Source organism: Typopeltis vanoorti, chromosome 3, assembly GCF_054136105.1.
Source record: "Typopeltis vanoorti isolate ZY-2024b chromosome 3, IOZ_Tvanoo_1.0, whole genome shotgun sequence".
Classification (NCBI taxonomy): domain Eukaryota; kingdom Metazoa; phylum Arthropoda; class Arachnida; order Uropygi; family Thelyphonidae; genus Typopeltis; species Typopeltis vanoorti.
Genome location: NC_143551.1, coordinates 93,920,749 through 93,947,816, shown reverse-complemented (window position 1 = coordinate 93,947,816; position 27,068 = coordinate 93,920,749). Strand labels below are relative to the sequence as shown.

General features: G+C 36.4%; 1 protein-coding gene across 10 annotated transcripts in view; it reads right to left on the bottom strand.

Annotated features, from left to right (window-relative positions):
* LOC150108392 (uncharacterized) overlaps positions 1-27,068 on the bottom strand; it is a 628,716-nt gene that overhangs the window by 173,991 nt on the left and 427,657 nt on the right. For all 10 annotated transcript variants that reach the window (XM_090415800.1, XM_090415806.1, XM_090415807.1 and 7 more), the window contains one exon: positions 8,351-8,476. In XM_090415800.1, coding sequence (XP_090271926.1) covers positions 8,351-8,476 — 126 coding nt within the window. The remainder of the gene's footprint in view (positions 1-8,350; positions 8,477-27,068) is intronic.

Here is a 27,068-nt window from a genome sequence, read left to right as displayed (position 1 = left end):
GCACTGACCTTTCAAGGACATACGGAACCTTGAAGCAAAGTACGAAGTTTCTAGAGAATAGTAGAGGCTGTAAAATTGAAGTTTACCGTTAGCTGTATTTAGAATTATAGTGCCTAAAGAATTAACTGAATGTCGGAGGAATGAACAACTGTGCATATAAAACCTCAAGTTAAGAATTATTGTGTGTTACCTTAATTCATGAGTGATCAGTAGTACTTCATGCAAGAACGTTTGTTTATGTGTATAATGACCGATGATTAATTCAGTTATTGCTTAGAAGATTTATTTAATGAGTGCCGTATACTGTTTAAGTGTTTACAGTTATAAAAAGTGTTTACATATAAGTAGATGAAGAAAAAAGATTATCGGTAAGATTATTTCAACCTTTAATATTTCTATACAGAGAAGTGTGTGACTTTCATCCTAGAATTTCCTTATACTAACAGTAACTATTGCGGAGAGTTAGCTGAAGTGTAAAATTAAAAGTGTTTGTTTGTGAAGAGGTGTTACTAAAATTTTGATTGTATTTGTAACTTAAGGAACTGTGAGAAGACTGTGTTATAGAGATAACAGATTTACCATTGTCTGAGTTTGTATGATTGTACTTATCAGAGAAACTAAAATGTTTGTGATATCTTAATTACTGATTTGAAGTTAAGTGTAAAATTTATGATTCTAAAATTAAATGTTTGTTTTTGTTAATCAAAAGATGTATTTTGCCTGAATCTCTTTTACTGCACCATTCATAAAATGTTCGAACCAAAGCGGGTAAATTAAGTAAGTTAAATATTCTTGGCTAGTATATATAATGACAACAACGTATAAAGGAAGAGTAGTTGAGAGTTGGTTTATCTTAAATTCTTGAACTAATTCAGATATAAAGTGGCGCAGTCTTTAAATATAAATTTTCTTTATATTTGAATTAGAAATCAACTTGCAACTTATCAACTAGTTAAGAACATTGTATTAACTAAATATCGGATCCAAAGTATAGATTGAGAAGAAGTAGGATCCAACAATTGTCTCTTTCAGCAAGACAATTCACTGTGTGATAAGACTGGTGCTGTAACTCCATGGTTTGTGGATGTCACCACACTTGACTGGCCTCCACAGAGCCCTGATATGAATTGTGTTGAACATCTGTGAGATGAACTGGAGTGTCGGGTGAGGTCAATGGACATCCATCCAACAACAGTCCAATATCTCATTACATACCTACAGGAAGAATGGTCAAACATTCCCATTGATCGCTATTGTATGCTTGTAGAAAGTATGCCCAATAAGATGGTTGCAGTCATTGCAGCGAAAGGAGGTCCTACATCTTATTAAGGTGGGTGCTATAGCTGTTTGTTCCTCACACTGTAATGTCCATTGAATTCTTTCCAAGCAGTGTTGGGCAATAACAATTAAGGAAAGGAAAAAGTAGCAATAGCATTCAACATCAAACATGAAGATAAACTTCTTGATTGGGTTATAAACTTCAAGTAGGGTGATGTAGGCAAACTTCAAAATGGGGAAAAAGACCATGAATTGGTTGTACAGAACATTCACCTAAGGGAGAAGTGGAGGAATTTTTTGAGTCATTAGAGCAGATAGCTGATATAGAAAAAAAGTGGTCGTTTTTGGAGATTTAAATGGCAGAATAGGAAATGAATCCCATGTACAAGGTTGGTTCCATAAGTTTCTAGCATGACTAACTTTTAAAGGTGATGGTAAGAAAATAAGTCTGTCACTTTTCAACATAATCTTCCTTTACTTCAACACCCTTTTCACATCTTTGAATTAACATTTCTATGCTCTTAAAAATAGTCTGTAATTTTGTCTGCAAAATGGCCTAAAACTGCATCTTTCACCTCACTGTCATCTGTAAATTTTCTTCCTTGAAGGTCTTTCTTCAGTTTAGAGAAGAGATAGTAGTCACTGGGTGCTAGATCTGGGATGTAGGGTTGATGTTCACTCTCTCTTGGAAGCCACAGTCCTTCACTACAGTCTTCTCAACAATAGCCATATAGACTGGAGCATTGTTGTGAAGCAGGCGAACACCATAACTCAAGGGAAATGACTGTAGTTCTAAACAAATCTGACTATGCAGGTAAGCTTACCTCTTTACTGTTAGATCAGTCTACCTACCTCCCTATAAAATATGATCTCACCAGCTCCCAAATCAGAACACTCCGGCTCCTTAAGAAGGTTACTTCTTGGCCTGTGGAAGACTAACAAACTAAAATCTTTTAACTCTAGACCTCTCCAAATATATGGACTACCAAAAATCCATAAACAGAATGTGCCATTGTGTCCCATTGTGGATGGCATTGATTCCTACACATACAAATTAGTCAAATATTTAGCTAAAGTGCTCACACAATATACTGGCACAAACACATTCACATAAAAAATTCAGCCCACTTTAAAGCCAGTATAGAAAACCTCTAACTTCAACATACTGACATAATGGTTAGTTTTGATGTCTCCTCCTTATTTACCAATGTCCCACTCAAAGATACCTTGGACTTCATCCAAGCCGAATTTCCTCCCAATATCTCAGCCCTATTTCAGTTCACCATGAACTCAGGCCATTTCATATGGCAAGGAAAATTCTATAAACAGATAGAAGGGACAGCCATGGGTTCTCCACTCTCTTCACCCCCTGGCCAACTTCTTTATGGAAACCTTTGAAGAAAAAGCCTTAAACTTGGCTCCACTTAAACCTACTGTTTGGCTACGCTATGTACAGGGTGTTCGGGATAAATTTGACATATTTATAATTAATTATATTTTTCCATAAGTTACATGTATTAACACACACTTCTCTTCATTTAAAAGTTTGGACCCTTCTTCATTCATATACAAGATGTCAGAAAGGATGGATAGCTGGAACCCACCTGAATCATGGAAGAGAATAACTTGTATCATGATGATTCGTGCCCGCCATCAAAATAAGGATATTACGACTGCTGCCCAATGCTCCCTGAATACAGTAAAAACAATCAGGCATGAACTAGAGACTTGCAATGGTGACTACGAGGATGTAGCAAGAAGAAAGATCCCTAGCAGACGATCTGATTCGTTCGTACAGCAGAATTCCTCGCAAATCTGCAGGAACAGGTGTTGAAGAACCCTGGCATTGGAATTCGGGCTTTGTTCGTGGAGTTGCTAACTGTAGTCAAGCCCTGGATAACAAGGGTAGCCAATGGTAGGCCGTATGTATGGCAGCAGGATTCGGCCCCTTGCCACACCTCTGGGAAAAGTCAAAAATGGTTGTCTGAAAATTTCTACGACTTCACCAGTCCAAATGTTTGGCCTCCAAACTCCCCAGACCTTAACCCCATGGATTATTTTGTATGGGGCGCAGTTGAAAAAGACACCAATCGCACTTCCAGTAATACAAAAGCCCAGTTAATGGATAAAATTAAAACAGTTTTTGCGGCCCTTCCCAGGGAGACTGTAGCATCAGCTTGTTCGAGGTTCCGAAGCAGAATTGAAGCTGTGATCGATGCTAATGGTGGTTATTTTGAGTAAATCTTGTTGATAGTATTGTAATTAACTCTGACTGTAATGTTTTTTTGTCAATTCATTAAATTTAATAGATACAAAGAAGATTTTCTTTTTCCTTACGAAACTGTCAAATTTATCCCGAACACCCTGTATATGATGTGTTTGCTATTTGGCCGCATTGCTTGGATACACTCCACAACTTCTTAACACACTTAAACAATCAACACCCCCAGGATCCAGTTTGCTTTGGAAAAGGGAAACAATAACAATCTACCTTTCCTATTCACTCTGATCATGCCAGTCTGATGGATCCCTGGCTTTCTCTGTTTATAGAAAACCTATACATATAGGTAGATGCATTCACCAGCAATCACACCACCTCCCCTACCAACAACATGGGATTATAAAAACCCTATATAACAGGGCAAAATTAATCAGAGATAACAATGCCCTAACTACTGAACTTAACCATATTCTTAACACCTTAGTAGCCAATGGCTACAACCCCTAAAAAATCCAAAAAATATTAAAACCAATTAACCACACTCTCCCTTCCCCTCCCCTCCCCCATAACAGAGATTACTCTAAATCTATCACCATTCCTTATATCCAGGGAACTTTTGAAAAGCTAATAAAAATACTAAAAAAATATGAAAACTTGTTACAAACTATATAAAAAATTGGCATTTCTTATCCGCTCCACCAAAGACCATGCAATTCCTCTAGACCTACCTGGAGTATACCAGGTCCCTTGTAGTTGTGAACTATCCTACTACAGCCAAACAGGCAGGACAGCTAATATTAGGATATCTGAACATAAGGACTATATCCGGTTCCACCAATACAGCCACTCCGGACTTGAACCACAGGATTAATTTTGGGACCATTGCTGTTCAATTTGTACTTGATTCACAAAGATGGTCAGTTGTCTTTGGAATGTGGGGTAAGAGGACAGAGTGATAGAATTTAAGTTGCAAAGCCTTGTGAATAGGAGGTAGGGTGGGGGGATATAATTGAGACATAAGCTAGTCAGGGGTTGTTATCAGGTTGACATGGAAGAGATTTTTCATAGAATGGGCAAGGGAGGTAGAACAAGAGGCTATCACTAGAAACTGCATAAGGAGGGTGTGAGCAGAGGAGTGAGGAGAAGGTTCTTTGCATGGAGAGTGGTTGGTGAGTAGAATCCATTGCCTGAGTGTGTTGTGAATGTAGACACATTGAATCAGTTTAAGGCATGGTTGGATGAGCATTGTGTGCAATAGTGTGTACCTCCCACGATGAGTCTCTGACTCCATGGAGGTCAGACGATAAATAACAATAATAATAACAACAACAAAAATATTCCATAAACCTATACATGTCAGGAATTACTGGCCCATTAACTTCTACTATCCATACTCCATTAAAAAATCAGTCATTCTTTCACAGTTCATAAACACATATAAATTCTAAACTACAAATAGACATCTTAGTAATGAAATTGAAAAATTAATGCAGATTTTCAAATATTAAGAATATCTGTCACGATTGATAAATTATGCAAACCTAACAGCCAAGATTTGGTTAACCACTCCTCCTATCAAAGAAAATTTTCCTTTTCATAAAATGGCAAAATTAACATATATTTATAATACATGTAAAGCTTTTAAACACATTTCTAAACATACTAGCCAAATTAGTTTTCAGTACTAATCGCAAACTGGCTACCCTTCTGAAACCCACCAAAATTCCTACTCACAAGGAAATATTTGAATACCACAATGTGGTATACAGATTCCCTTAGCAACAAGATTGTTATGTCACTTATACAGGCTCAACAATTAAATTTCTATGGTTGTACCTACCAGAACATTTTTGCGAATGTAACATTCCTATTCCTTAATATTGGCAAAACTGAAATTGCAATCCACGTGTTAAAACAAAACCACATCTCCAAAATTTAAAAACCTACCATCCTAGATTTTCAAATCATGTTACAGATTTCAGGTGACAACAATTCTATAAATGTTTAACAATTAATCTTATATAATTTTGGAGAATTGGAAGCTCCACCACATTAAAATTATCATAAGTTTCTGCCAATAAGAAATGATTAGCAATTCAATGTAGCCATTTAAGTGAACTCTGCCACCTATTTAACTTTTTCATCTCTCATTCCTTCCCTCAATAGAGTGCTCTTTCCACTTCTGAAGACAACGACATGTTGAAACGGCTCATACACTGTAATTACGCAACATCATATTTATTCATATATCCTATCTGAGGTTTTAAATTATTTCCCCACATTAATTATCTTTTTTCTAGTGTTTTTATCATTGCCCATTTTATCATGTATTTTTAACCTTCATATTTTAATTCTTTATCAGTTATTATGTTTAATTATTTGATGACTTATTATTTTATGGTTGTTTGATTTCTTATGCTTTTAAACAATTTCTCTATAATAGCATTGTCTTAGTTAAGTTCCAAGTTTATAAATTTCAAGTTTATGAAGAAAGTCCTCCCCGAGGTATGTGTTTCAAAATGCATTATCTATTTCATAATAGTGTTAATCAGTACATTCAAACACAATGGTGCTCCTTAGCAAAATAAGCATTCGATGTTATATTGACTTAGTTCAGTGCTGTGTGCTTATCACAGTTATAAATGTGCTCTGATAATGCTGGGTAGAAAACTAGTGAATTATTAGTGTGTTTAATAAATGTATATTTTCCTCTCTTGGTGTTGTTTATACTGTAAAGAATTATTATGAATCATCAATGACACTTAAGCCTTTCTATAGATTCTATATGCATCATCCTTCATATCTTCTGGTCTGTATCAGCAACTAACTCTATATTTTGTCCTACTAGCCATTAACTTTATCTCAGACTAGATGGCCTCAAATGCACTATTTTTCACTGGGTCTGCAGTTGCACTCCTATTGCCTTTGGTTGCAGTTCATCAGCTATCAAGAACAATATCCTTCCCAGTTAATCTGAAATTACTCTCAAATTACTTTATGCAGGCAATGTTATACTAATATATAAATCTAGTGCAAGTCTTCAGATTTCTTTAACTAGGGTGAATAACTACAGTAACAAATTTTCCATGAAAATCGCAAATAAAAAGTCAAAAACACATAAATGGGAACATGGAAATCATCTGAATTTTTAATATAGAGCTTCAGTTATTTTATGAACAATTTTCAGCAGAGACAGCAAACTAAATATGGAAACAAACAACAGAATTAGCAAAACTAGTATGATAGAGAGTAAAATGAATAAATTTATATAGAATTATTATTATTAACACCAGACCCACATGGAGTAAAAAGATTCATCGTAGGGGGAACACACACATAAAGCTCATCTAATTATGCTTTAATCTCTTTCAATGCATTCTACTCACTAGCCACTCTCTCCATTCAAAGAACCTGCTGTTTTATGCCCACATCCTCATTATACACTTTCCAAGGATGTCTTCGTGTTCTACCCCCTTCTCTAAAAAATTTCTTACACATTAACTCAGTAACAACTTGACCAACTTAAATGTCTGAATCATATGGCTCTCTCTCTTCCTCCTATTAACAAGGCTTTGCAAATTACATTCTCTCAATCTGACTTCATATCCTACATTCCAAAGACCAGTTACCACCTTAGTTGCTTGTCTCTATATCCTTTCTAACATATCCTCATCATCATGAAAACCAGGACACCAAATCTGTGCACAATATTCCTTATGAGGCCCGATCAAAGCCTTATACAATAGAACCATAATCTCTGTATTTCTGCATGTTAAGGTCTTCTGTCATTGCCATAATCTGATATGATGACTTCACAACTCGTGCAATGTGACCTATGAACTTCAGATATTTGGCCACCACCACTTCAAGATCTCTTGTCTCCTCAACTTCTTCCAAATATTTTACCACTAACCACGAACTATATACTTTGCATCCTATTGTTGCCTGCCAAATTTCAGAACCTTACACTTTGCAACATTGTACTGACAGTTCCATAATGTTGCTCACTCATGCAATCTGTTCAAGTCCTTATAGATACTTAACACATTCATTGCCAATCACGCGATATTGCATGATGCGAGTTCTCACCAAACGGCCGATCATGCGTTATCGCGTGGACGTCGCTAACTAAATAAAAAAAATAAAAAAAATTTGGCCACCACAAGAAATTCCAATTTTAAGCTTGGCAATGAAAATGTTAATAAGTATTAGAGAGAAATAAGAGGGAAATTAGATATGACACAGTGAACACACTAATTTTAACATACAGATTAGAGAGTGGACTAGAAATAAAACTCTTGACCAAAGACTAGAGATGACTACAAGAGTTCTGAAAAAAATTACGAGGCTGAACAGATATCATCAATGGCAGAATCATATTAAAAGTGAAGATATCAGGAAGAAACTTAGCAATGTTAGCATTCAAGAATGTGTGAGCAGAGTAAATTTTAGATGGTTATGGTCATTAAACCAAATGGGAGAGAAAAGGTTAGCAAAGCAGTCATTTGATTCTAGTATGATAAAAAAAACTTCTATGTAGGTTGATAATGTTAGAAGTGCTTTAGACAACCAAAATATAAGATCTGACAATATGAAATCCTGACATATAACAGGCTGATCTGTAAGAAAACTGTTGGAATAATAATATTTATAGAATATAGAATTATAGATATTTAATAATAATTATTAAGTATCTATAATTCTTATATAGTACAACATAGTATCTTGTGCTCGTATATCCCCTGAGGATACATATTAGAAATTTGATGTGGATGAAGAAGATGAGAAATTCTTAAAGCATTTTATATAAAAGAAACATAAATAAATTTAAAAGAAAGTTTTATCCTTTACCTTCACACTCTCTAGCAGAATTCATGGTGAATCCAGTAGTACATTCACAGCTATAGCCTCCATTACGGTTATGACAGGTCTGATCGACACGACAATCATGAATTCGACGAGCGCATTCATCAACATCTATTGAATTGAATGCAGTAATACCATTATTTTTGTTATAGCTTTGATTATTCAGAACAAAAAATTTAAAAATTTAATTTAATAACAGAGAAAAACACACTGCAGCATCTTCAGGTATGTTAATAAATATTTACATGCCTGAATGTGCTCCATTCTAATTTAATTCTTGATTTTGTATGAAAAGACAAGTGAACAAAACAATGATAGGCAATGCATTCCTATGAAAAGGTAGGAAGAAGAATAAAAGCCTGGGAGTGAGTGAACAAAAAAAGAGTAAAGAAATCAGATGTCAGTATAAAATGAGAAGTGAAGAACAGTGAACAACTGCATTAACTATAGAAGGGAAAGAATTTAAGTTGCAAAACAGAGTAGTGTAAATAGATGGCCATTAATAGCAGAATCAGGAATGTCTGGTAGGTGAAGAAAAAATACTATAATGTGAAAGAAAAAAATTGTAGTGAAATATGTGCAAGTGAAACAAGTGAAAGTTGTGGAGGAAACAGTGGCACACTCAGGATTTAATCTTGGAGGAGGCCGAGCGTTCAGGATTTAACCTTTTTTTTGGGGGGGGGGGCCCGAGTTGAGTAGACGTTTTGCAAATACACTACACATCGCATATGACCTATAACTGAGCATCTGCAGTGATCGCTAATTCATAAGTAGCACACAACATAAATAAAAAAAATGAATTTTAATTAGGAAAAGATTTTTGGAAATTTTTTTAGTGTTTTTTTCTTTTCTTTGGGGGGTGCCTGGGCCCCTTGGCCCCCTCCCCCCTCTGGGTGCGCCACTGGGAGGAAATATAAAGAAAAAAGTGATTATGCTGCCAATCAGCAGCACAAGTAAGAACTGTGACCTGTATGATAAGAGGGCCAAAGTTAATTATGAGTGAAAACTAGATGATAAGGTGAAAAGAAATCCCAAAGAATTCTTTTGCTATGTGGTTAAAAGAAAGAAATGACTATGGAAAGATGGCTTTAATGAGTGTTCATAGCAGGGAAGCAACAGAAGCAAATGAAATAGTGGAGTTACTAAAGAGTGATCATGTTGCAAGCATATAAAATCCAGGTGGAGATATTCTAGTGTCAGATGTAACACAGACTGATGGAAGAATAGAAGTAGATGAATTGAAGGTGTTCATTGAAGTTTAGTAATACTTTATAATATAAACCCAAGTTGCAAACTGTTTTAATAACAACTTTAAATCTTATAAAATGATTTTATTAATATCTATTTTTATTTAAATATAAAGAGCCAATAGGCTTCATTCCAGCGATAAAAACATTATTCAAATTAAGGGGATATTAAATCCCACATTGTTTTAAAACTGAATAAGAAACTCAAAGATTGGAATCAGAGAGTTTCATGCCAAATATACAAACTATAAAAGTATCGGCGTTACTAGCGTGAGCTAATGCAAGTAGTCCTAGTATGTATTATAATCTCAGGCAACTCGTTGCAAAGGCGGGGAAAGTTCTGATCGCTAATCTTGGTATTTTCCATAATGTAAAAACACATTTCCTAGGAAATGTATGCTGTTATTACATTATGGTGGGAGGTCACTACCCAGACCAGTTTCAGCCTTTTTTGAGGCTTCATCAGTAAGTAGCTAGACCAAATAGATACCAAAGGATATAGCGAAAAGAACTTACAGGGTGTTCGGGATAAATTTGACAGTTTCGTAAGGAAAAAGAAAATCTTCTTTGTATCTATTAAATTTAATGAATTGACAAAAAAACATTACAGGCAGAGTTAATTACAATACTATCAACAAGATTTACTCAAAATAACCACCATTAGCATCGATCACAGCTTCAATTCTGCTTCGGAACCTCGAACAAGCTGATGCTACAGTCTCCCTGGGAAGGGCCGCAAAAACTGTTTTAATTTTATCCATTAACTGGGCTTTTGTATTACTGGAAGTGCGATTGGTGTCTTTTTCAACTGCGCCCCATACAAAATAATCCATGGGGTTAAGGTCTGGGGAGTTTGGAGGCCAAACATTTGGACTGGTGAAGTCGTAGAAATTTTCAGACAACCATTTTTGACTTTTCCCAGAGGTGTGGCAAGGGGTCGAATCCTGCTGCCATACATACGGCCTACCATTGGCTACCCTTGTTATCCAGGGCTTGACTACAGTTAGCAACTCTACGAACAAAGCCCGAATTCCAATGCCAGGGTTCTTCAACACCTGTTCCTGCAGATTTGCGAGGAATTCTGCTGTACGAACGCAATCAGATCGTCTGCTAGGGATCTTTCTTCTTGCTACATCCTCGTAGTCACCATTGCAAGTCTCTAGTTCATGCCTGATTGTTTTTACTGTATTCAGGGAGCATTGGGCAGCAGTCGTAATATCCTTATTTTGATGGCGGGCACGAATCATCATGATACAAGTTATTCTCTTCCATGATTCAGGTGGGTTCCAGCTATCCATCCTTTCTGACATCTTGTATATGAATGAAGAAGGGTCCAAACTTTTAAATGAAGAGAAGTGTGTGTTAATACATGTAACTTACGGAAAAATATAATTAATTATAAATATGTCAAATTTATCCCGAACACCCTGTATATACTCTGCTATACGAGTTGTCAAACAGGTGCAACCATTAAGTTACTTAAATATAAGTAACATAACATAACACCTGTTTGACAACTCGTATAGCAAAAATCCAAAAAATCTTTTGTGTTTAATCTTTTACTACACAGTACTTGTTGGTGAATAATACAGTGGTACGTTAAAAAATCTGGATATTTGTCATCGTTTTTACATAATGAAATGAAGCCTGATTTATTAAATATCATTGCAGGGGCACCATCACTAGTAATAGACACAAGTTTAAAAAGCGGAAGTTTGTGTTGTTTCACAAATTCATCAAATGCCGAAAAAATGTCTTCTTCCCTAGTCCTTCCCAATAATGGTATAATTTTCAAAAGTTCTTCTTTACTTGAATAATCTTGAAATACCATGCGAATATATACCATTAACTGAGTAATATCAGTGAAGTCATTTGATTCATCAAATTGTAATGAAAACGCAACACACTGGTGAATGTTTGACATTAACCTGGCCTGGAAATTTTTCTCCAGCAATTGGAACGCTTCCTTTTGTCAATTTGAAACTTGTCCGCAGCCTAGAAGTAGTCTCTCTCTAGCGACGTCTTGAACCAAGAAGCTCCTTTCAGGAAGCAGGAAACTCCTCTCTCAAGCAACGTGGATCCGGGCAGTCTCTCTGACAGCGACTCTGGACCGGGCGGCCTCCTCTCTGACAGCAATTCTGGAACCAGGACCCTCTTCTGCACGCTTCAGTCCCTTTTTATTAAGCCTCCTCTGAGACCTCGCGTGAAGTTTGGCAACCCCCCCAAAGAATCGGTATGGGTCTTTTATCTTAAGTTTCAAGTTCGGCATGCCTTTTGTTCTCCTCCGTTTTCTTTTAATTGTAAGTTGCTGACCATCGGAAAGTTGTTTGAACTCTTTCTGACTGACTGAAATATTTACACTTAGAGCCTGCAAGTCTTTCTTATACATACAAGTTTCAATAACAATCTTTCTAATGCCGTCATGTACAGCTTTGGTGACAAAAACATTGCCTTTGTTTTTCACACTCTAGCATATTCTTATTAAAGCAGTATATACAGTTAGCTTCAAAAGAGTTATTTACAAAAACATCTAATACAAACTATACCGAGACAAACAAAGTTTATTTTTTTACAATATTCACATGGAACTTAACCTAAGTAAAAAATTGATGTAATGTGCTTTGGAATATTTAAGCTACAATCGAGTTTTTACACTTTGCTTATAATCGTATTCACTCGGCTCGCTGTTTGACCTCGACTGATCCAAATTAATTCATTTACCCGGACTTATAAGAAAATTACTGATTTGACAATTTTAACAAAAAATAAGTAAACAATAGCAATACACTTAAAGCGAATTAAAAATAATACAAAATAATGATAAATAAAATATGTTTTCAGTTTTAATTAAATTTGTAATTAAGGAGGAATACACAAGAGATCAACCAAAAATCACTCCACGATCGACCGGACGATCGCGATCGACGGGTTGAACAGCCCTGTCCTATGAGATGTGTTTTACATTATGGGAAATACTAAAGACAGTGATCAGAGCTTAATCCACCTTTACTATGAGTTGTCCCCATCATGAAAGTTTTGCTCACGCTTGTACCTGCCGAAACTTTTATAGTTTCTATATTTTCGGCACAAAGCTCTTGTTGTTTCTCTACTCGGCTCTGAAGTAATATTGGATTCAATATCCACTTAATTTGAATAATAATAATATTTCTCCTCTGTGTTATTCTCACACTTGATCATGCTACTTGAGTCTCTCAGCTGGTGCTCATTTACTCTGAACTCTTAACAGTTTACTATACTATATATTGCATGATATATATTGGAAGTACAATGAAATGTGGATATTACAAGTACTACCTATAAGAAAATCTTTAATATTGCAATATTTATTCATGCACAGCACTAATATGCTATAGGTCTTGGGCACTTTCATATATGGGACAGATATATTAAAAAAAGAAGTGCATAAAAAATTCTCTTCATATTACACTTCTTTATTTAGCAGATTTACAATGCTTTTCTCAAATGCTAAATATTTTTAATACTATTTTTTAAATGCTCGCCTGATTGGCCAAGTGGTTAGCATATCTGCTCTCAAACCAACAGGTTGCAGGTTTGTTACCCACTATGGGCATGAATTTTTGTGATTGTCTTTACAGTGCAACGACAGATGTGAGACCCCTCGACACTTCTGCACATGGTAGAAGAAGGCGAATCCATTCTGCTAATAGGGTAATCAATGTGTTTCATTGGATTTTATTATTATTATTACATATTAGAAAATTAGCTTTTCTTTCATGAAAATTCTAGTTTTTGAAGTGGTAACTATTTTGCTTGTATAACACTTGGAAAATGTTATGTATAAAGCAAGTGATTTTGCATGGTGGTGAGGAATTCATACATCCCATTATTTCTTTTTCCCCTTCAACATGAACCGACTCTTCTTGGCACTGTGCCAGCTATGGTTCTCACAACTGTGGGCAGACTATGTGGTTGGTGAATTTCAATGCTTGGTGTTAGGTCATTTCCTCTGCTAGTTTGAGGCCTTCAAGAGCTTGAAAAGTTTCATATGTGGTTTCCAGAGCAGGATTTCTGAACTATATAAAAAATAAATAAAAAAAATACAAATTATATATATTGTATACTGTATTTTAATACAGTGTATATATACAGGGTGGTTCAAAATTCCACGTACAAACTTTGAGGGGAGGTAGAGAACATCAAAATCAACACTATATTCACATAGGAAAGCATGACCGGAAACGCCACCTGAAAGTAATAGGCGGCACTGTTCGCCAGCACTCCAGGTAAACAATTGGGGCTTCCTCATTCAAGCTTTCGACATCGTACAAAGAACATGCATCGTTTTACAAAAGCTGAGATGGCAGACATGCACCTTGTTTACCATATTATGTATCCAACACTACTATTGGACTGTTCAGTTATGCCTTATAAAGTTTTTTACGCTACTTACTGCCTTGCGTTATTTCTGTATCTTTGTGTCCTCCCAGTTAGTACCTTCCGGTGGCGTTTCCAGTCATGCTTTTCTATGTGAATATGGTTGATTTTGATGTTCCCTACCTCCCCTCAAAGTTTGTACGTGGAATTTTGAACCACCCTGTGTGTGTGTGTGTGTGTGTGTGTGTGTGTGTGTGTGTTAAAAATACCAAGCAATTTTAAACCTGGTTTAACTCCATTTCCCAAGTAAGCAAACAGACAAACAAGTCAAGTTTGCGCCTGCAAATGATGCAAGTCTAGCTGATCCTACAGGTAGTGCAAGATCAAGGCAACTCGTGGTAAAGGTGGCATAAGCTCTGATCACTAATCTTAATATTTACCCTTAATGCCAAAACACATCTCCAAGAAGGGGATGTATGATGTTTTGTATTAAAGGCAAGGGGCCACTACCCAGACCGGTTTCGACCTTTATTGAGGTCTCATCAGTGGGAGCCAGGCTAGAAATACCAAGATTTAGTAATACAGAGCTTATAAGTATTTTACCAGAACAAGTTACCATAAGGTGTTTTAACCTTATTAAATAAAAATCTCTGGAGGAGATATAAATGTAGAAAGTATTTTACCTTGGGTATAATAAATGTTAAAAATACCAAGCAATTTTAAACCAGAGTAAAACCAGGTTTAAAATTGCTTGGTATTTTTAACATTTATTATACAAGAGGTAAAATACTTTCACTCACACACACACACACACACACACACACACACACACACACGTGTGTGTGTGTGTGTGTGTGTGTGTGAGGGGGGGAAGGGTCTGGAAAGTTCTGATAAACACTTAGAACAAAAACGATATTAAAGCAACCAATACAACTACAAGAAAGAACAGACTAGTAATAGACTTATGAAGGTAACTTATCTTCATATATTTTTTATTATTATTATTATTATTATTATTATATGAGACCTCCAAGGAGTCAAGGATTCATCAAGGGAGGCTATAAATCATTCAAACCAGCTGTCATACCTTCCCTTAAATTCATTCACACTAGATGCACTCACTGACCCTAAAGGCAAACTATTTTACTCACTACTCTCTCTGGGAGAAAAACCTAGTTCTTATTCTTTCCTTAACGGCAATTAAATTTAACTTCCATGGATGCCTCTGTGTTCCATCTCCACCTTCCATATAATGAAATATTTCATCAGATGATATCCCATAATACCCATTCAAAAGTTTATAGACCTCTTTCATGTCATCCCTCTTTCTCCTGTTAATTAGAGTCTGCAATCCACATATGAGCAAGCAAAGTGTGATCATTATGGATGATTTCAATTATGGCAATATTCATAATGATTATGAAGAGCTCAGGAGACAGCTTGCAGGTGTAGCATGGAATGAGGAGTTAGCTGGAAAAGAGATCGATGCAGCTTGGGGAATTTTCAAGAACTATCTAATAGATGCAATGTCTAAATGTATTCCAAGAGTTAGAAGGTTAATTAAGGTAGGTGTAAAATGGATGAATAAAGAGATTAAGCATGCAACAGAGAAAAAAGGGCATTATACAGTAGCATAAGAGACGTGGAAATAACCAATTCCATGAGGATTACAAAGACCAGGCAAGGCAGGTGACTTGGTTGGTAAGGGTAGTAAAAGAGAGGTATGAACAACAGTTAGCTAATGAATTCAAAAGAATCAGAGTTTTTTTGATATGTAGCCAGCAAAAGAAAGAATGATTATGGAGGGACGATATTGAAGAAAATGTGGTGGAGATACTTAATGAGCAGTTCATAAAGGTCTTTCCATCTTGTGAATGTGACTTCATGGAGAGATTGAGAGCAGTTGATGATGGGGAAGAGAGACTGACTGTAAGTGAGCAAGAGGTGTATGGTGAGTTCAACAAACTTAATGTTAATAAGGCTGTGGGACTTGATAATATATCACCACTTATTCTGAAGGAATGTGAAAGGGAGTTGACACCTGCCTTGACATATTTTTTTAATATGAGCCTTGCACTGGATCAAGTTCCTAAGGAGTGGAAGGAGGGCAAGATTGTGCCACTTCATAAAGGAGGTGACAGAATTCAAGCATCAAACTATAGGCCTATCTGTGTATCAGGTGTTGTGGATAAGTTGTTGGAGAAGCTAGTGAGAACCAGGATCCAGAATTGGGTTGACAACAATGATATTATCTTTGATGGACAGCATGGATTTGCTAAAGGGAGGTCATGTTTTAGTAATCTACTTACTTATTACAATGAGGTAACTGCTTCCTTGGACAGAGAAGGATACACAGTAATATACTTAGATTTTGCAAAGGCCTTTGATAGAGTACTGCAGGATAAATTGATAGTCAAAGTAGAGGGGATGGGGGTTGGATAATAGATTAGTGCATTGGATTGGAGACTGGCTATCTGATAGGCAGTGGCACACTCAGGATTTAATCTTGGAGGGGACGATTTGAGAATACACACTATGCATTGCATATGACCTATGACTGAGCATTTGCAGTGATTGCCAATACATGATACCCGTGATCTCCTTTGGCCCAGCTCGGGCAAACGAAGTAGCGCTCAGTCCGGCCAAGCAATACGTCATTTGCCTTGCGTTTACAGCGGCTGTGATTCCTGAGAGCTATATGGTATTCCCACCTTATGTGACCACTAATTCATAAGCAGTATAGAAATAGAAGACACGACACAACATAAATAAAAAAAATTTAATTAGGAAAAGATTTTTGGAAAATTTTCTAGTGCTTTTTCCTTTTTCTTTTGGTGGAGCCAGGGCCCCTTAGCCCCCCCCCCTCACTGGGTGCACCACTGCTGATAGGTATCAACAAGTTGTGTATGGGAGAGTGATATCCAGAAAAAGAAAAGTCACAAGTGGTGTGTCTCAGGGGCCTGTTTTAGGGCCATTACTGTTTAACTTGTATATTAATGATGTTGGTGAAGATTTGGATGGAGATATTCAGTTGTTTGCAGATGATGCAAAGTTGGGACGAACATTGAAGAGTAGAGAAGATGTTGCGGCCTTACAAGAAGACTTGAATAAATTGAGTGATTGGGCATGAAAATGGGGATGCGAGTTCAATGTTGCAAAATGTAAGATTTTAAAATTAGGGAAACAAAGATGGGATACAGAATTTATGCTTGGTGGGGATATATTGTTGGAGGTGGAGGAAATTACAGATCTTGGGGTGATAGTGGATAAGGATCTGAAATTCTGGGAATGATGCAGAGGACACTGACTTGGAGAAGTAGGGAGATTCTTGTTCCATTGTATAAGGCTTTGATCAGGCCACACATGGATTATTGTGGGCAGATTTGGTCACCTGGTTTTCAGAAGGACAAAGAGATGTTGGAAAAGGTCCAGAGGTGACTGACTAAGGTGGTTTCTAATCTATGAAATGTCGAATATAAGGAAAGATTGAGAAGATGCAATTTGCAGAGTCAGGTGGACAGGAGGAAGAGGGGAGATATGATAGAGACCTACAAGTTAGTAAAGTGTTATTATTATTATTATTACATCACACTTCTAGGGAGTCCAAAGACTCATCGAGGGAGGGTTGTTATAGGATCAATGTTGGAGAGGTTCTACAGAAAACAATGGGAGATCAGAGGAGAACCAGAGGTCATCCCTGGAAACTGTATAAAGAGAGTGTGAGGAGCAGAGTGAGAAGCAGTTTTTTCACGCAGATTTTGAATGATTGGAATTCTTTGCCTGAGAATGTAGTGTCAGCAGAGAAACTCAGTGTGGTGCCTGCAGAGAACTTGAGTGTGTTTAAAGCACAGTATGATGAGCTGTGTGTATGATAAAAGGACCTCCCAGATGAGTCTTTGACCCCATGGAGTCTTGGGTAATAATTTTATTTATTTATTTATTTATTATTTTTTTAAACTTCAAACTTTATTATCATTGATACATAATATACACTAATCTGTATACAAATATTTACACTTACAGTTCGTAAAGTACATTCTGTATATATCCATATACATTTTCATTATGTATACATATGCATTACATATTAAGTTTTTTAATACTTTATTATTTCTCAGATAAAGTAAATAAGTTTTTTTAATAATAATAATAATAATTTTTTTTACTTTATGTTTTGCATACACATAATAATTACATTATAAAATTATAGAAATTACAAAATTTAAAAATTACATACATATAATAATAATAATAATAGTATTTTTTAATTCAATGATTTTTTTTATTAAAATTGTTATGATTGCATATTATGGTTTTAAAAAATATGTTCTAGTTTTTTTTTTTTTACAGCGAGTTTCTTACAAATTTTTCTGTTTTTTGTATAATGTGTTAATAATAGTTATAGATGGTAATTTATAGTTTGCAATTGGATAAGATTACTTTTTTTTTTTACAGCATTTATAGGATAACAATAAGTTATATATATTTTACAATATTTGCTTTTAATGTATTTAAGTGCTGTAACTATATCACTGTCTTCGGCATGACAAGTAGAGTTACTTGGGAACACTTTCAAATTAAAAACAGGAGTTGGAACCACTTTAAAACTATAAAAAACGGGAGCAGCGATATCACTGTTCATCCGTTTGTATGCCTACACAGCACCCTCTCCTATATCTATAATAATAATAATAATAATAATAATAGTATTGATTGAAATGAAGAGATAGCATCAGGGAATAAGGAGAATGAATTTCACAAGTTCTTATGGGACAACAATCTTAAGCAATATGTAATGGAGGACACATGAGGGCATAAGAGACTTAGATCTGGTTATAATATCAGAGGATGTGAATGCAAATGGCATGTCTAATCTACCCCAGTTGGTGAGAGTGACTATAAAGTGATTACCTGAGTTGCAACCAGTTGAAAATTTTTATAAAGAATGAATACACGGAAAACTACAAGACTGATGATTTGTGGAAAGCTTAGGTAACAGCTGGGAGCTATAGCATAGAAAGAACAGTTGAGTGAGAAGTTGACAGATTCAGTGTGGGCATTGATCAAGATCTATTTAACAGCAGCAATGTCTCAGTTTATTCCAAAAATGAGAAGGCTAAACTAGGTGGGAGTAAAATGATGTATGAAGACTTTAAGCATGAAATCTGGAAGAAGAAGGCACTAAGGAGAAACCACAAGATGAATATTTGTAATGTTTGCATTGAGATTACAAAGAGCAGGCCAGAAAGGTGACTTGGTTGGTAAAGGCAACAAAAGTGCAGTATGAAAAAAAATAGGCAATCTAGTTAAGAAAAATCCAAGTGCATTCTTCAAGTATAAAGAAAAACAACTATGAGAGAATTATGCTAGTTAATGAGACTGGCAGATTGGTATGAAGAAATCAATAATAATTTTATGTGAATTTCATCCTCGTGACAGCAACATCAGGAGAACCTGCAATGTGGAGGATAGACTAATGATGAATAAGAAGGAAATATATGGAAAATTAACTTTCATGTCAATAAGGCAATAGAACTTGATAATAATATTATTATTATTATATCATCTGACCTCCATGGAGTCAGTGACTCTTCATGGGAGGTACACATTACTGCATACAATGCTCATCCAACTGTGCCTTAAACTGATTCAATGTGTCTACATTCACAACAATCAGAGGTAATGCATTCCATTCACCAATCACTCTCAATGCAAAGAATCTTCTGCTCACACACTCCTTATACAGTTTCCAGCAAGAGCCTCTTGTTCTACCCCCTCCCATTCTATGAAAAATCTATTCCATGTCAACCTGATAACAACCCCCCCCCCCGACTACCTTATATGTCTCGATCATATCCCCCCGCCTTCCTCCTATTTATGAGGCTTTGCAACTTACATTCTCTCAATCTGTCCTCATACTCCACATTCCAAAGACCACCTTTGTAAATCTTCTCTGTATCTTTTCCCAACATATCCTCATCACCATGAAATCATGGTAACCAAATTTGTGCACAATAATCCATATGAGGCCTAATCATTACCTCTCTATTTATGTATGTCAAGGTGCTCTTCATCATTACCATTATCCGATGTGACATCTTGTCAATGTGGCCCCTGAATTTCAGGTCCTTGTTCGCCATCACTCCTAGATCTTTCATCTTCTCTACTTCCTTTAAAGTTTTCCCACTAAGTGTATACTTTGCATCCCATCATTGCTTACCAATTCTCAAAACCTTACGCTTTTCAACATTGAAATGACATTTCCACTTACCTGCCCAATCACACAATCTATTCAAGTTCTCCTGTAAGGCCATAACATCGGCTTAACTCTGCATTGGTCTCCCCCAATTTTGCATCATCTGCAAACAGCTGCATATCACTAGTTAAACCTATCCCATCATTAACATACAAAGTGAACAACAATGGTCCCAAAACAGAATCCTTGGTAAATCACTAGTGACCTTCTGCTTTGGGGATAGTACACTCCTATATACAATTTTCTGATACTTATCTGACATCCAGTCACTGATCCAATTCAGAAGTCTGTTATCCAGTCATATCTCTTTTAATTTATTGAACCGTTTCTTATGTGGCAGTCTATCAAAAGCTTTTGAAAAATCCAAGTACATCACTGTATATGCATCTCCCCTGTCCAAGGTATTTGCCACTCTGTTATAGTGCATGAGTAAATTAGTAAAACATGATCTCTCTTTAACCAATCCATGTTTATGACCACAGAGAATACTACTGTTATCAACCCATTTCTGTATCCTACTTCTCAACAATCTCTCCAGTACCTTCACCACAACTCAAGATATACTGATTGGCCTATAATTTGAAGCTATAGCCTTATCACCACGTTGCCAGCCTGGTTGGCTGAATGGTTAGCGTATTCGTTCTCCAGCCAAAAGGCTATGGGTTCGAATGCAAATGTGGCCATGGATGTTTGTGATTGTCTGTGAAAATACTAGAGGTGATGGTGGGTTGAGTAGTGGAGATGGAGAGTAGAGTAGGTGCCCTCCTCGATGAGTCTTTGGACTCCCTGGAGGTTTCACGTAATAATAATAATAATAATTTATTTTAATAATTTATGTAGTGGAGCAATTTTGCCCTCCTTCCACTCCCTTGGAACTTGTGCTGTTGTAAGACTTATTAAACACACATGCCAATGCTACTGCCAATTCCCTGGAACATTAATAAGATGTGTGGTGATATATCACCAAATTCTATCACATTCTTGACATCAAGGTTACCTCTTTCCTCAAATACTTCCTGCTCACTCACAGTTAAGCCATCCCCTCCTATGTCCCCTACACTTAAGTTTCTCATGATTCCATCCTGATCAGGATGAAACACCCTTATAAATTGATCGCTGAATACCTCAATAATGTCTTCTGCTCCAGTTGCATGATGTTAGTGGATGAAAATTACCATTTTTATCTGTTAACATCGCGTTACCATGGCCATTCTTCCTCCTACTTGCCACACATCTAAAATAACTCTCTGAGGTTTTTCTTCACCTGATTTGTCAATTTCTGCTCTTACTGCACTTTTGTTTTCCTTATTAACTGAGTCACTCTCCTGGCTTGTTCTTTATACTCTTCAGGTAACTGATTATTACAATTATTCATCTTGTACTTCCTCCACAGTACTTTCTTTTTCCAGATTTCATACTTAAACTCTAACTTCATCTATTCTACACCTACCTTATTCAGCCTTTTGGCCTTCGGCATACATTCACACACTGATGGCATTATATTTCTTTGTCAATTCCCAAGCAGCATTTATTTCCTTACTGCTCAACTCCTCGTTCCATGCTATAACTCCAAGCTTGTCATAATCACCAGCCTTATAATTCCACAGATATCCTTTCCTCACAAAAGTCTGCATATCGATAGCCACAACTCAGGTGATCACTTCAGGATCATTCTCATCAACTGGAGGAAAGTGTGAAACCCCACTCACAATCACATCATCTGATAAAATGATCATATCTAGAACTCTTGATCCTCACATTACTCCATTACGTGCTGCCTGAGATAGTTATCTCTCAAGAACTCGAGAAATTCATTTTCCTTATTCCTAAATGCTATCTCTTCATTCCGGTCTATATTGTCATAATTAAAATCATCCATAATAATTACCCTTCCTTTGTTCACTAATCCAAATTGTTTATGCATTTCTGTATCGCAACCCTTCACATTTCCGGGCCTATAGCAACATGCAACTGAATATGTTTTCCTCTCAACCTTCCCGTTACACCACACTGGCTCATAAGCTGTTAGGCCAGTGAAATCTTTATCAAGTGCACTAATAAAAGGCAAATATATGGACACTTGAGCAGCACTCTTTTTTTTTCTGTAGTGAAAACTAAGGTAACTCAGGGATGCCATGGATTGTATTCTCGTAAGCTAGTTTTTATAAACATTCGTCTCTGAAATTATGATGGATCTAGTATCCACTTTGCCTATGCAAGATTTTAAAATTTGGAATGCAAAAATGAGATGTAGAATTAACTCTTGTTGGGGGGGGGGATATATTGTTGGAGGTAGAGGAAATAGAGATGTTGGGGTGATAGTGGATAAGGATCTGAAATTTAGAGGGCATATTGTCAAAATAGTGAGGACAACACAACGAATTCTGGAAATGATGCAGTGGACACTGACTTGTAGATGTAAGGAAATTCTTGTTCCATTGTATTTTTTATTTATTCGTGTGGAGTTCCACCATTCCTTGACCCCCCCCCCCCTTAGGACTGGTTGAGCCCTCCTAATGAGGGATTAAGTGCTATACCCATGACTGTAGGCCTGTGTGTTCATGGGGCCAGTTTGTCTGCTTACGGGATGAAAAAGCCCAGATAAACTGGGTGAAAAACCCTGCTATCCATGCCCAAGACCTGGCTAACTTGGCTATGGCTGAGAAAGATCCTTAAGCTCCTCATGTCGTCAACGGGAATTGAACCTAGGACACTCCTTCCCCAGACATATGGTTGTGAAGTGCATAGTCACCAGGCTAACCACATGGACGTTCCATTGTATAAGGCTCTGATTAGGCCACACGTGGACTATTGTGCACAGATTTGATCACCTGATTTTCAAAAGGGTGAAGGGATGCTGGGAAGGGAAGAGTTGATTGACTAAGGTAGTTTCTAATCCCTGGAATGTTGAATATGAAGAAAGGTTGAGAGATGCAATTTACAGAGTTTGTTGGTAAGGGGTTGTTACAGGATTTTTCATTAAATGGTGGGAAATTGGGGAGAACAAGAGGTCATCCCTGGAAGATGTATAAGAATTGTGAGCATGGGAGCGAGAAGCAGCATTTTGTATGGAGAGAGGTGAATGATTGAAATGCACTGCCTGAGAGGTTGGTGTCTGCAGACACCACACTCTCAGGCAGTGGGGTGTCTGCAGAGAATTTGAATGTGTTTAAGGCAGTATGATAAGCTGTGTGTATGAGAAAAGAGACCTCCTAAATGAGTCTGTGACTCCATGGGATCTTGGGATAATAACAGTAATAATAATATATCCCCAATACTCAGCTGCTCCCTATACATGCATTCATTACTGCCTTCAGAATCTACTCTACTTATAGTGTGTCTCCCTGACCTCCCTGGCTACCTCATTTCTCTGTCCAACTTGCATTCTATACTCTCAAATTCTCATCTTTCACACTATTCTTAATCTCCATTCAGGTTCACTTCAGTCACACCTGGTCAGTGGCGCAACCAGGGAGGGGGCCAAGGGGACCTCCCCCCCCCCCAAAAAAAAGGAAAAAAACACTAGAAAATTTTCCAAAAATCTTTTCCTAATTAAAATTATTTTTTTTATTATGTTGTGTCTTCTATTTCTATACTATTCCTATTCCTTCTGCTCATTTACATCATCTCTGACTTCTGTTGATGCCTTATTCACATCACTCATTACACTTCCTTCCAGGAACAGTCTCTACATATAACACACTCCAAAAGCATTCAAATGTAGTCCATCACTCATATATCCCTCAAGCTTATTCCACACATTCACAAACTGAACTTGTTTCTCTTCATGCATTTCCACTTGCACATCATTCACGATATTTGCTCTCTGTCGCAACTCATCATTGTTATACTTTTATAATACACAAATCACTTTTCCTACCACACTGTTGTCTTTTACTCTCCTCAATAATATCCTGATTTCTATCATCACATTCTCCCAATGCAAAACCAAATCATTTATTCCAACCAGAACTGAAGAGATGTTGGACATTACTATTTCTGTCTTTGTAGTAGCCCGTAAAACAAATTGATCATTGGCTTTGGCAAGTTATCTCAAAAACAACTTCTTATCTTGTCTCTTCAGAGAGCCTAGAAAAATTGTTTGCCCACATAGCAGGCTGAAAAGAAACTGGGTTATGTTTACATGACATTTGGAAATCACTCAATTCTTGCTTTTTTTTGTATATCAGATCTTTCCTATACTAAAAAATATACAAGATCTGGAAAACAATGAACTGCATATGGCAAAAGTGACAGGTGTTTCTTGGAGAATGTGTTTGTTTTCAGCACTGAAGTCCTTTCTGTTTTTTTTGTTTTACTGTTTTCTGTGAGTCTTCATAGATTTTTTAGGCTCATTTTCCAGTTACTGTACATATTGATCCTAATGATAATGCCACAGATAACTGACAGAAAAAACAATCAGTATTCTTATTTAAATGAAGGTATTCATAAACAGAATATTCCCAGTATTTTATAATCTATCCTTGTGGTTAGTGAAATGTTAGGAGGATCTTCAGCAATGATCCTATGGATTCCATGGAGATGCCATGTAATAATAATAATTTCTTTCAAATCGATGTTGATCTTCACTATATCTAAATCTCTGAGTTTAAATCCTTACACTTAGTTACAATGAACTTGCATCTCCATTCATTTGTCTAACCTATTCAAATCCTTCTGAAGAGCCAATACATCACCACCATTTCTGAAACTTTCCAAGTTCTCATTATTATTATTATTATTATTTATCATTATTATCATCATCAGATCTCCATGGAGTCAAGAGACTCATTGCAGGAAGCCACACTCTCACATGCACAGCTCACCACCTTGACTAAAATGCATTCACTGTGTCTGCACTCGCCACACTCTCAGGCAATGCATTCCAATCAACCACAACTCTTCATGCACATAATCTATTCCCCCCCCCCCTGCTCATACAGCTTCCAGGGATGACCTGTTCTCCTCCTGTCTACAGAAATTCTAGGAAAAATCTCATTCACACTAATCTGGTAATTATCTCTTACCAACTAATGTCTCAATCATGAACCCCTCTCTTCCTTCTATCCATTAGGATCTGTAATTTGCATTCTCTCAATCTGTTCTCATGCTCTATGTTCCAGAGACCTGAAACCAACTTAGTTAATAGTTTCTGAACCTTCCCAACAACTCATCATCCTTTTGAAAAGTAGGTGACCAAATTTGTACACAGTAATCCATATGTGGTGTGATCAAAGACCTTATAACATCCTTACTTCTACATGTCAGTGTCCTCCGCATCATTCCCATAATTCACTGTGTTGTCTTCACAATTTACAAAATGTCCATGAAATTTCACATTCCTATCCACCATCACCCCCAGATCTTCCATCTCCTCTAAGATGGTCCCACTAATCCTATACTTTGCATCCCATTTTTACTTCCCAAATTTTAAAATCTTACACTTTGCTACAATAAACTGACATCCCCCTCCCCCAATCACCAGGTCATACAGTCTATTCAAGTCCTCTTGCATGGCTACAACATCTGCTCTACTTCTCATAACTCTCCCAACTTTGCATCATCTGCAAACAACTGTACCATTTAAGCTCCATCCAATGTTTACATAAATATTAAATAATAATGGCCAAAAAAGCAGACCCCTGGGACACACCAATAGTGACTTTCCTCTTCTGGGATATCACTCTCCCCATAAGGGAGAGTGATTTCCCAGAAGAGGAAAATACACAACCTGCTAATATCTATCAGACAGCCAATCTACAATCACTAATCTACTACCAACCACCATCTGTTCCAATTTAACTGCTAGTTCTCATTCATATTTATGAATTTAGGGACACAAAACACACATGTTGAAAAGATTATTTTACTGATTAATAATAAAATATTAATCAGTAAAATAATCTTTTCAATGTGTGTTTTGTGTCCCTAAATTCATAAATATGAATACTGATTACCATGTAACCTTAAAAGAAAGAGTTAACTGCTAGTTGGTCATGTGGCAATTTATCAAAAGCCTTTGCAAAATCTAAGTATACTATCCTTGTCCAATGTATTCATCACTTTGCTAAAATACAATTTTCCTTTTGTAAACCCATACTGTTCATTAAAAAAGAGAATTCTGCTGCTGTTAAAACAGTTCTAAATCATTGTCCTCACTAGCTTCTCCAACACTTTGACCAGAGCTCCATACAAGCAGATTGGTCCATAATTCAGAGCCTTAATCTTATTACTCTCTTTATGAAGTAGAACAATTTTGCCCTCTTTCCACTCCTTTGGAACTTGGGCTTATCTAAGACTCATGTTAAAAAAGATAAGTTAAACTGTTGTTAACTCCATGGAACATTACATTCCCTCAAGACACACACAATGATATACCATCAAGTCCCATGACCTTGTTAACATCAAGTTTTTTCAATTCTTCATATATATATTCTTCATATCTCCTCCTCACTCACCATCAGTGGTTCCTCCCCCAGTACCACTACTCTCAAGTTCTGCATTATGTGACAATCACAAGGATGGAATACTTTAACACTTAGAGTCCTATCAATGTAAATATACATTGATAGGACATTATGTCGAAGTAAGTCTAGGCAGGACCGCCACATAGTATTTTTCTTGTGTGTGCGATTAATGTTTGGGGGCTTTTCCAAGGAAGTTTTTTTTGAATAAAACGAACAGTAAATGAAAAACAAATGAAAACCGCTTTACAGTATAATGTTACCTACAGATTAGTCCTGCTTATACAATTTTTTTTCAAGTTATATAAATTTTCAAAATAATATAAAATAGTAATATAAAGTTAAGAGATTTATTCAAATATTCTTTACATTAATTTTGC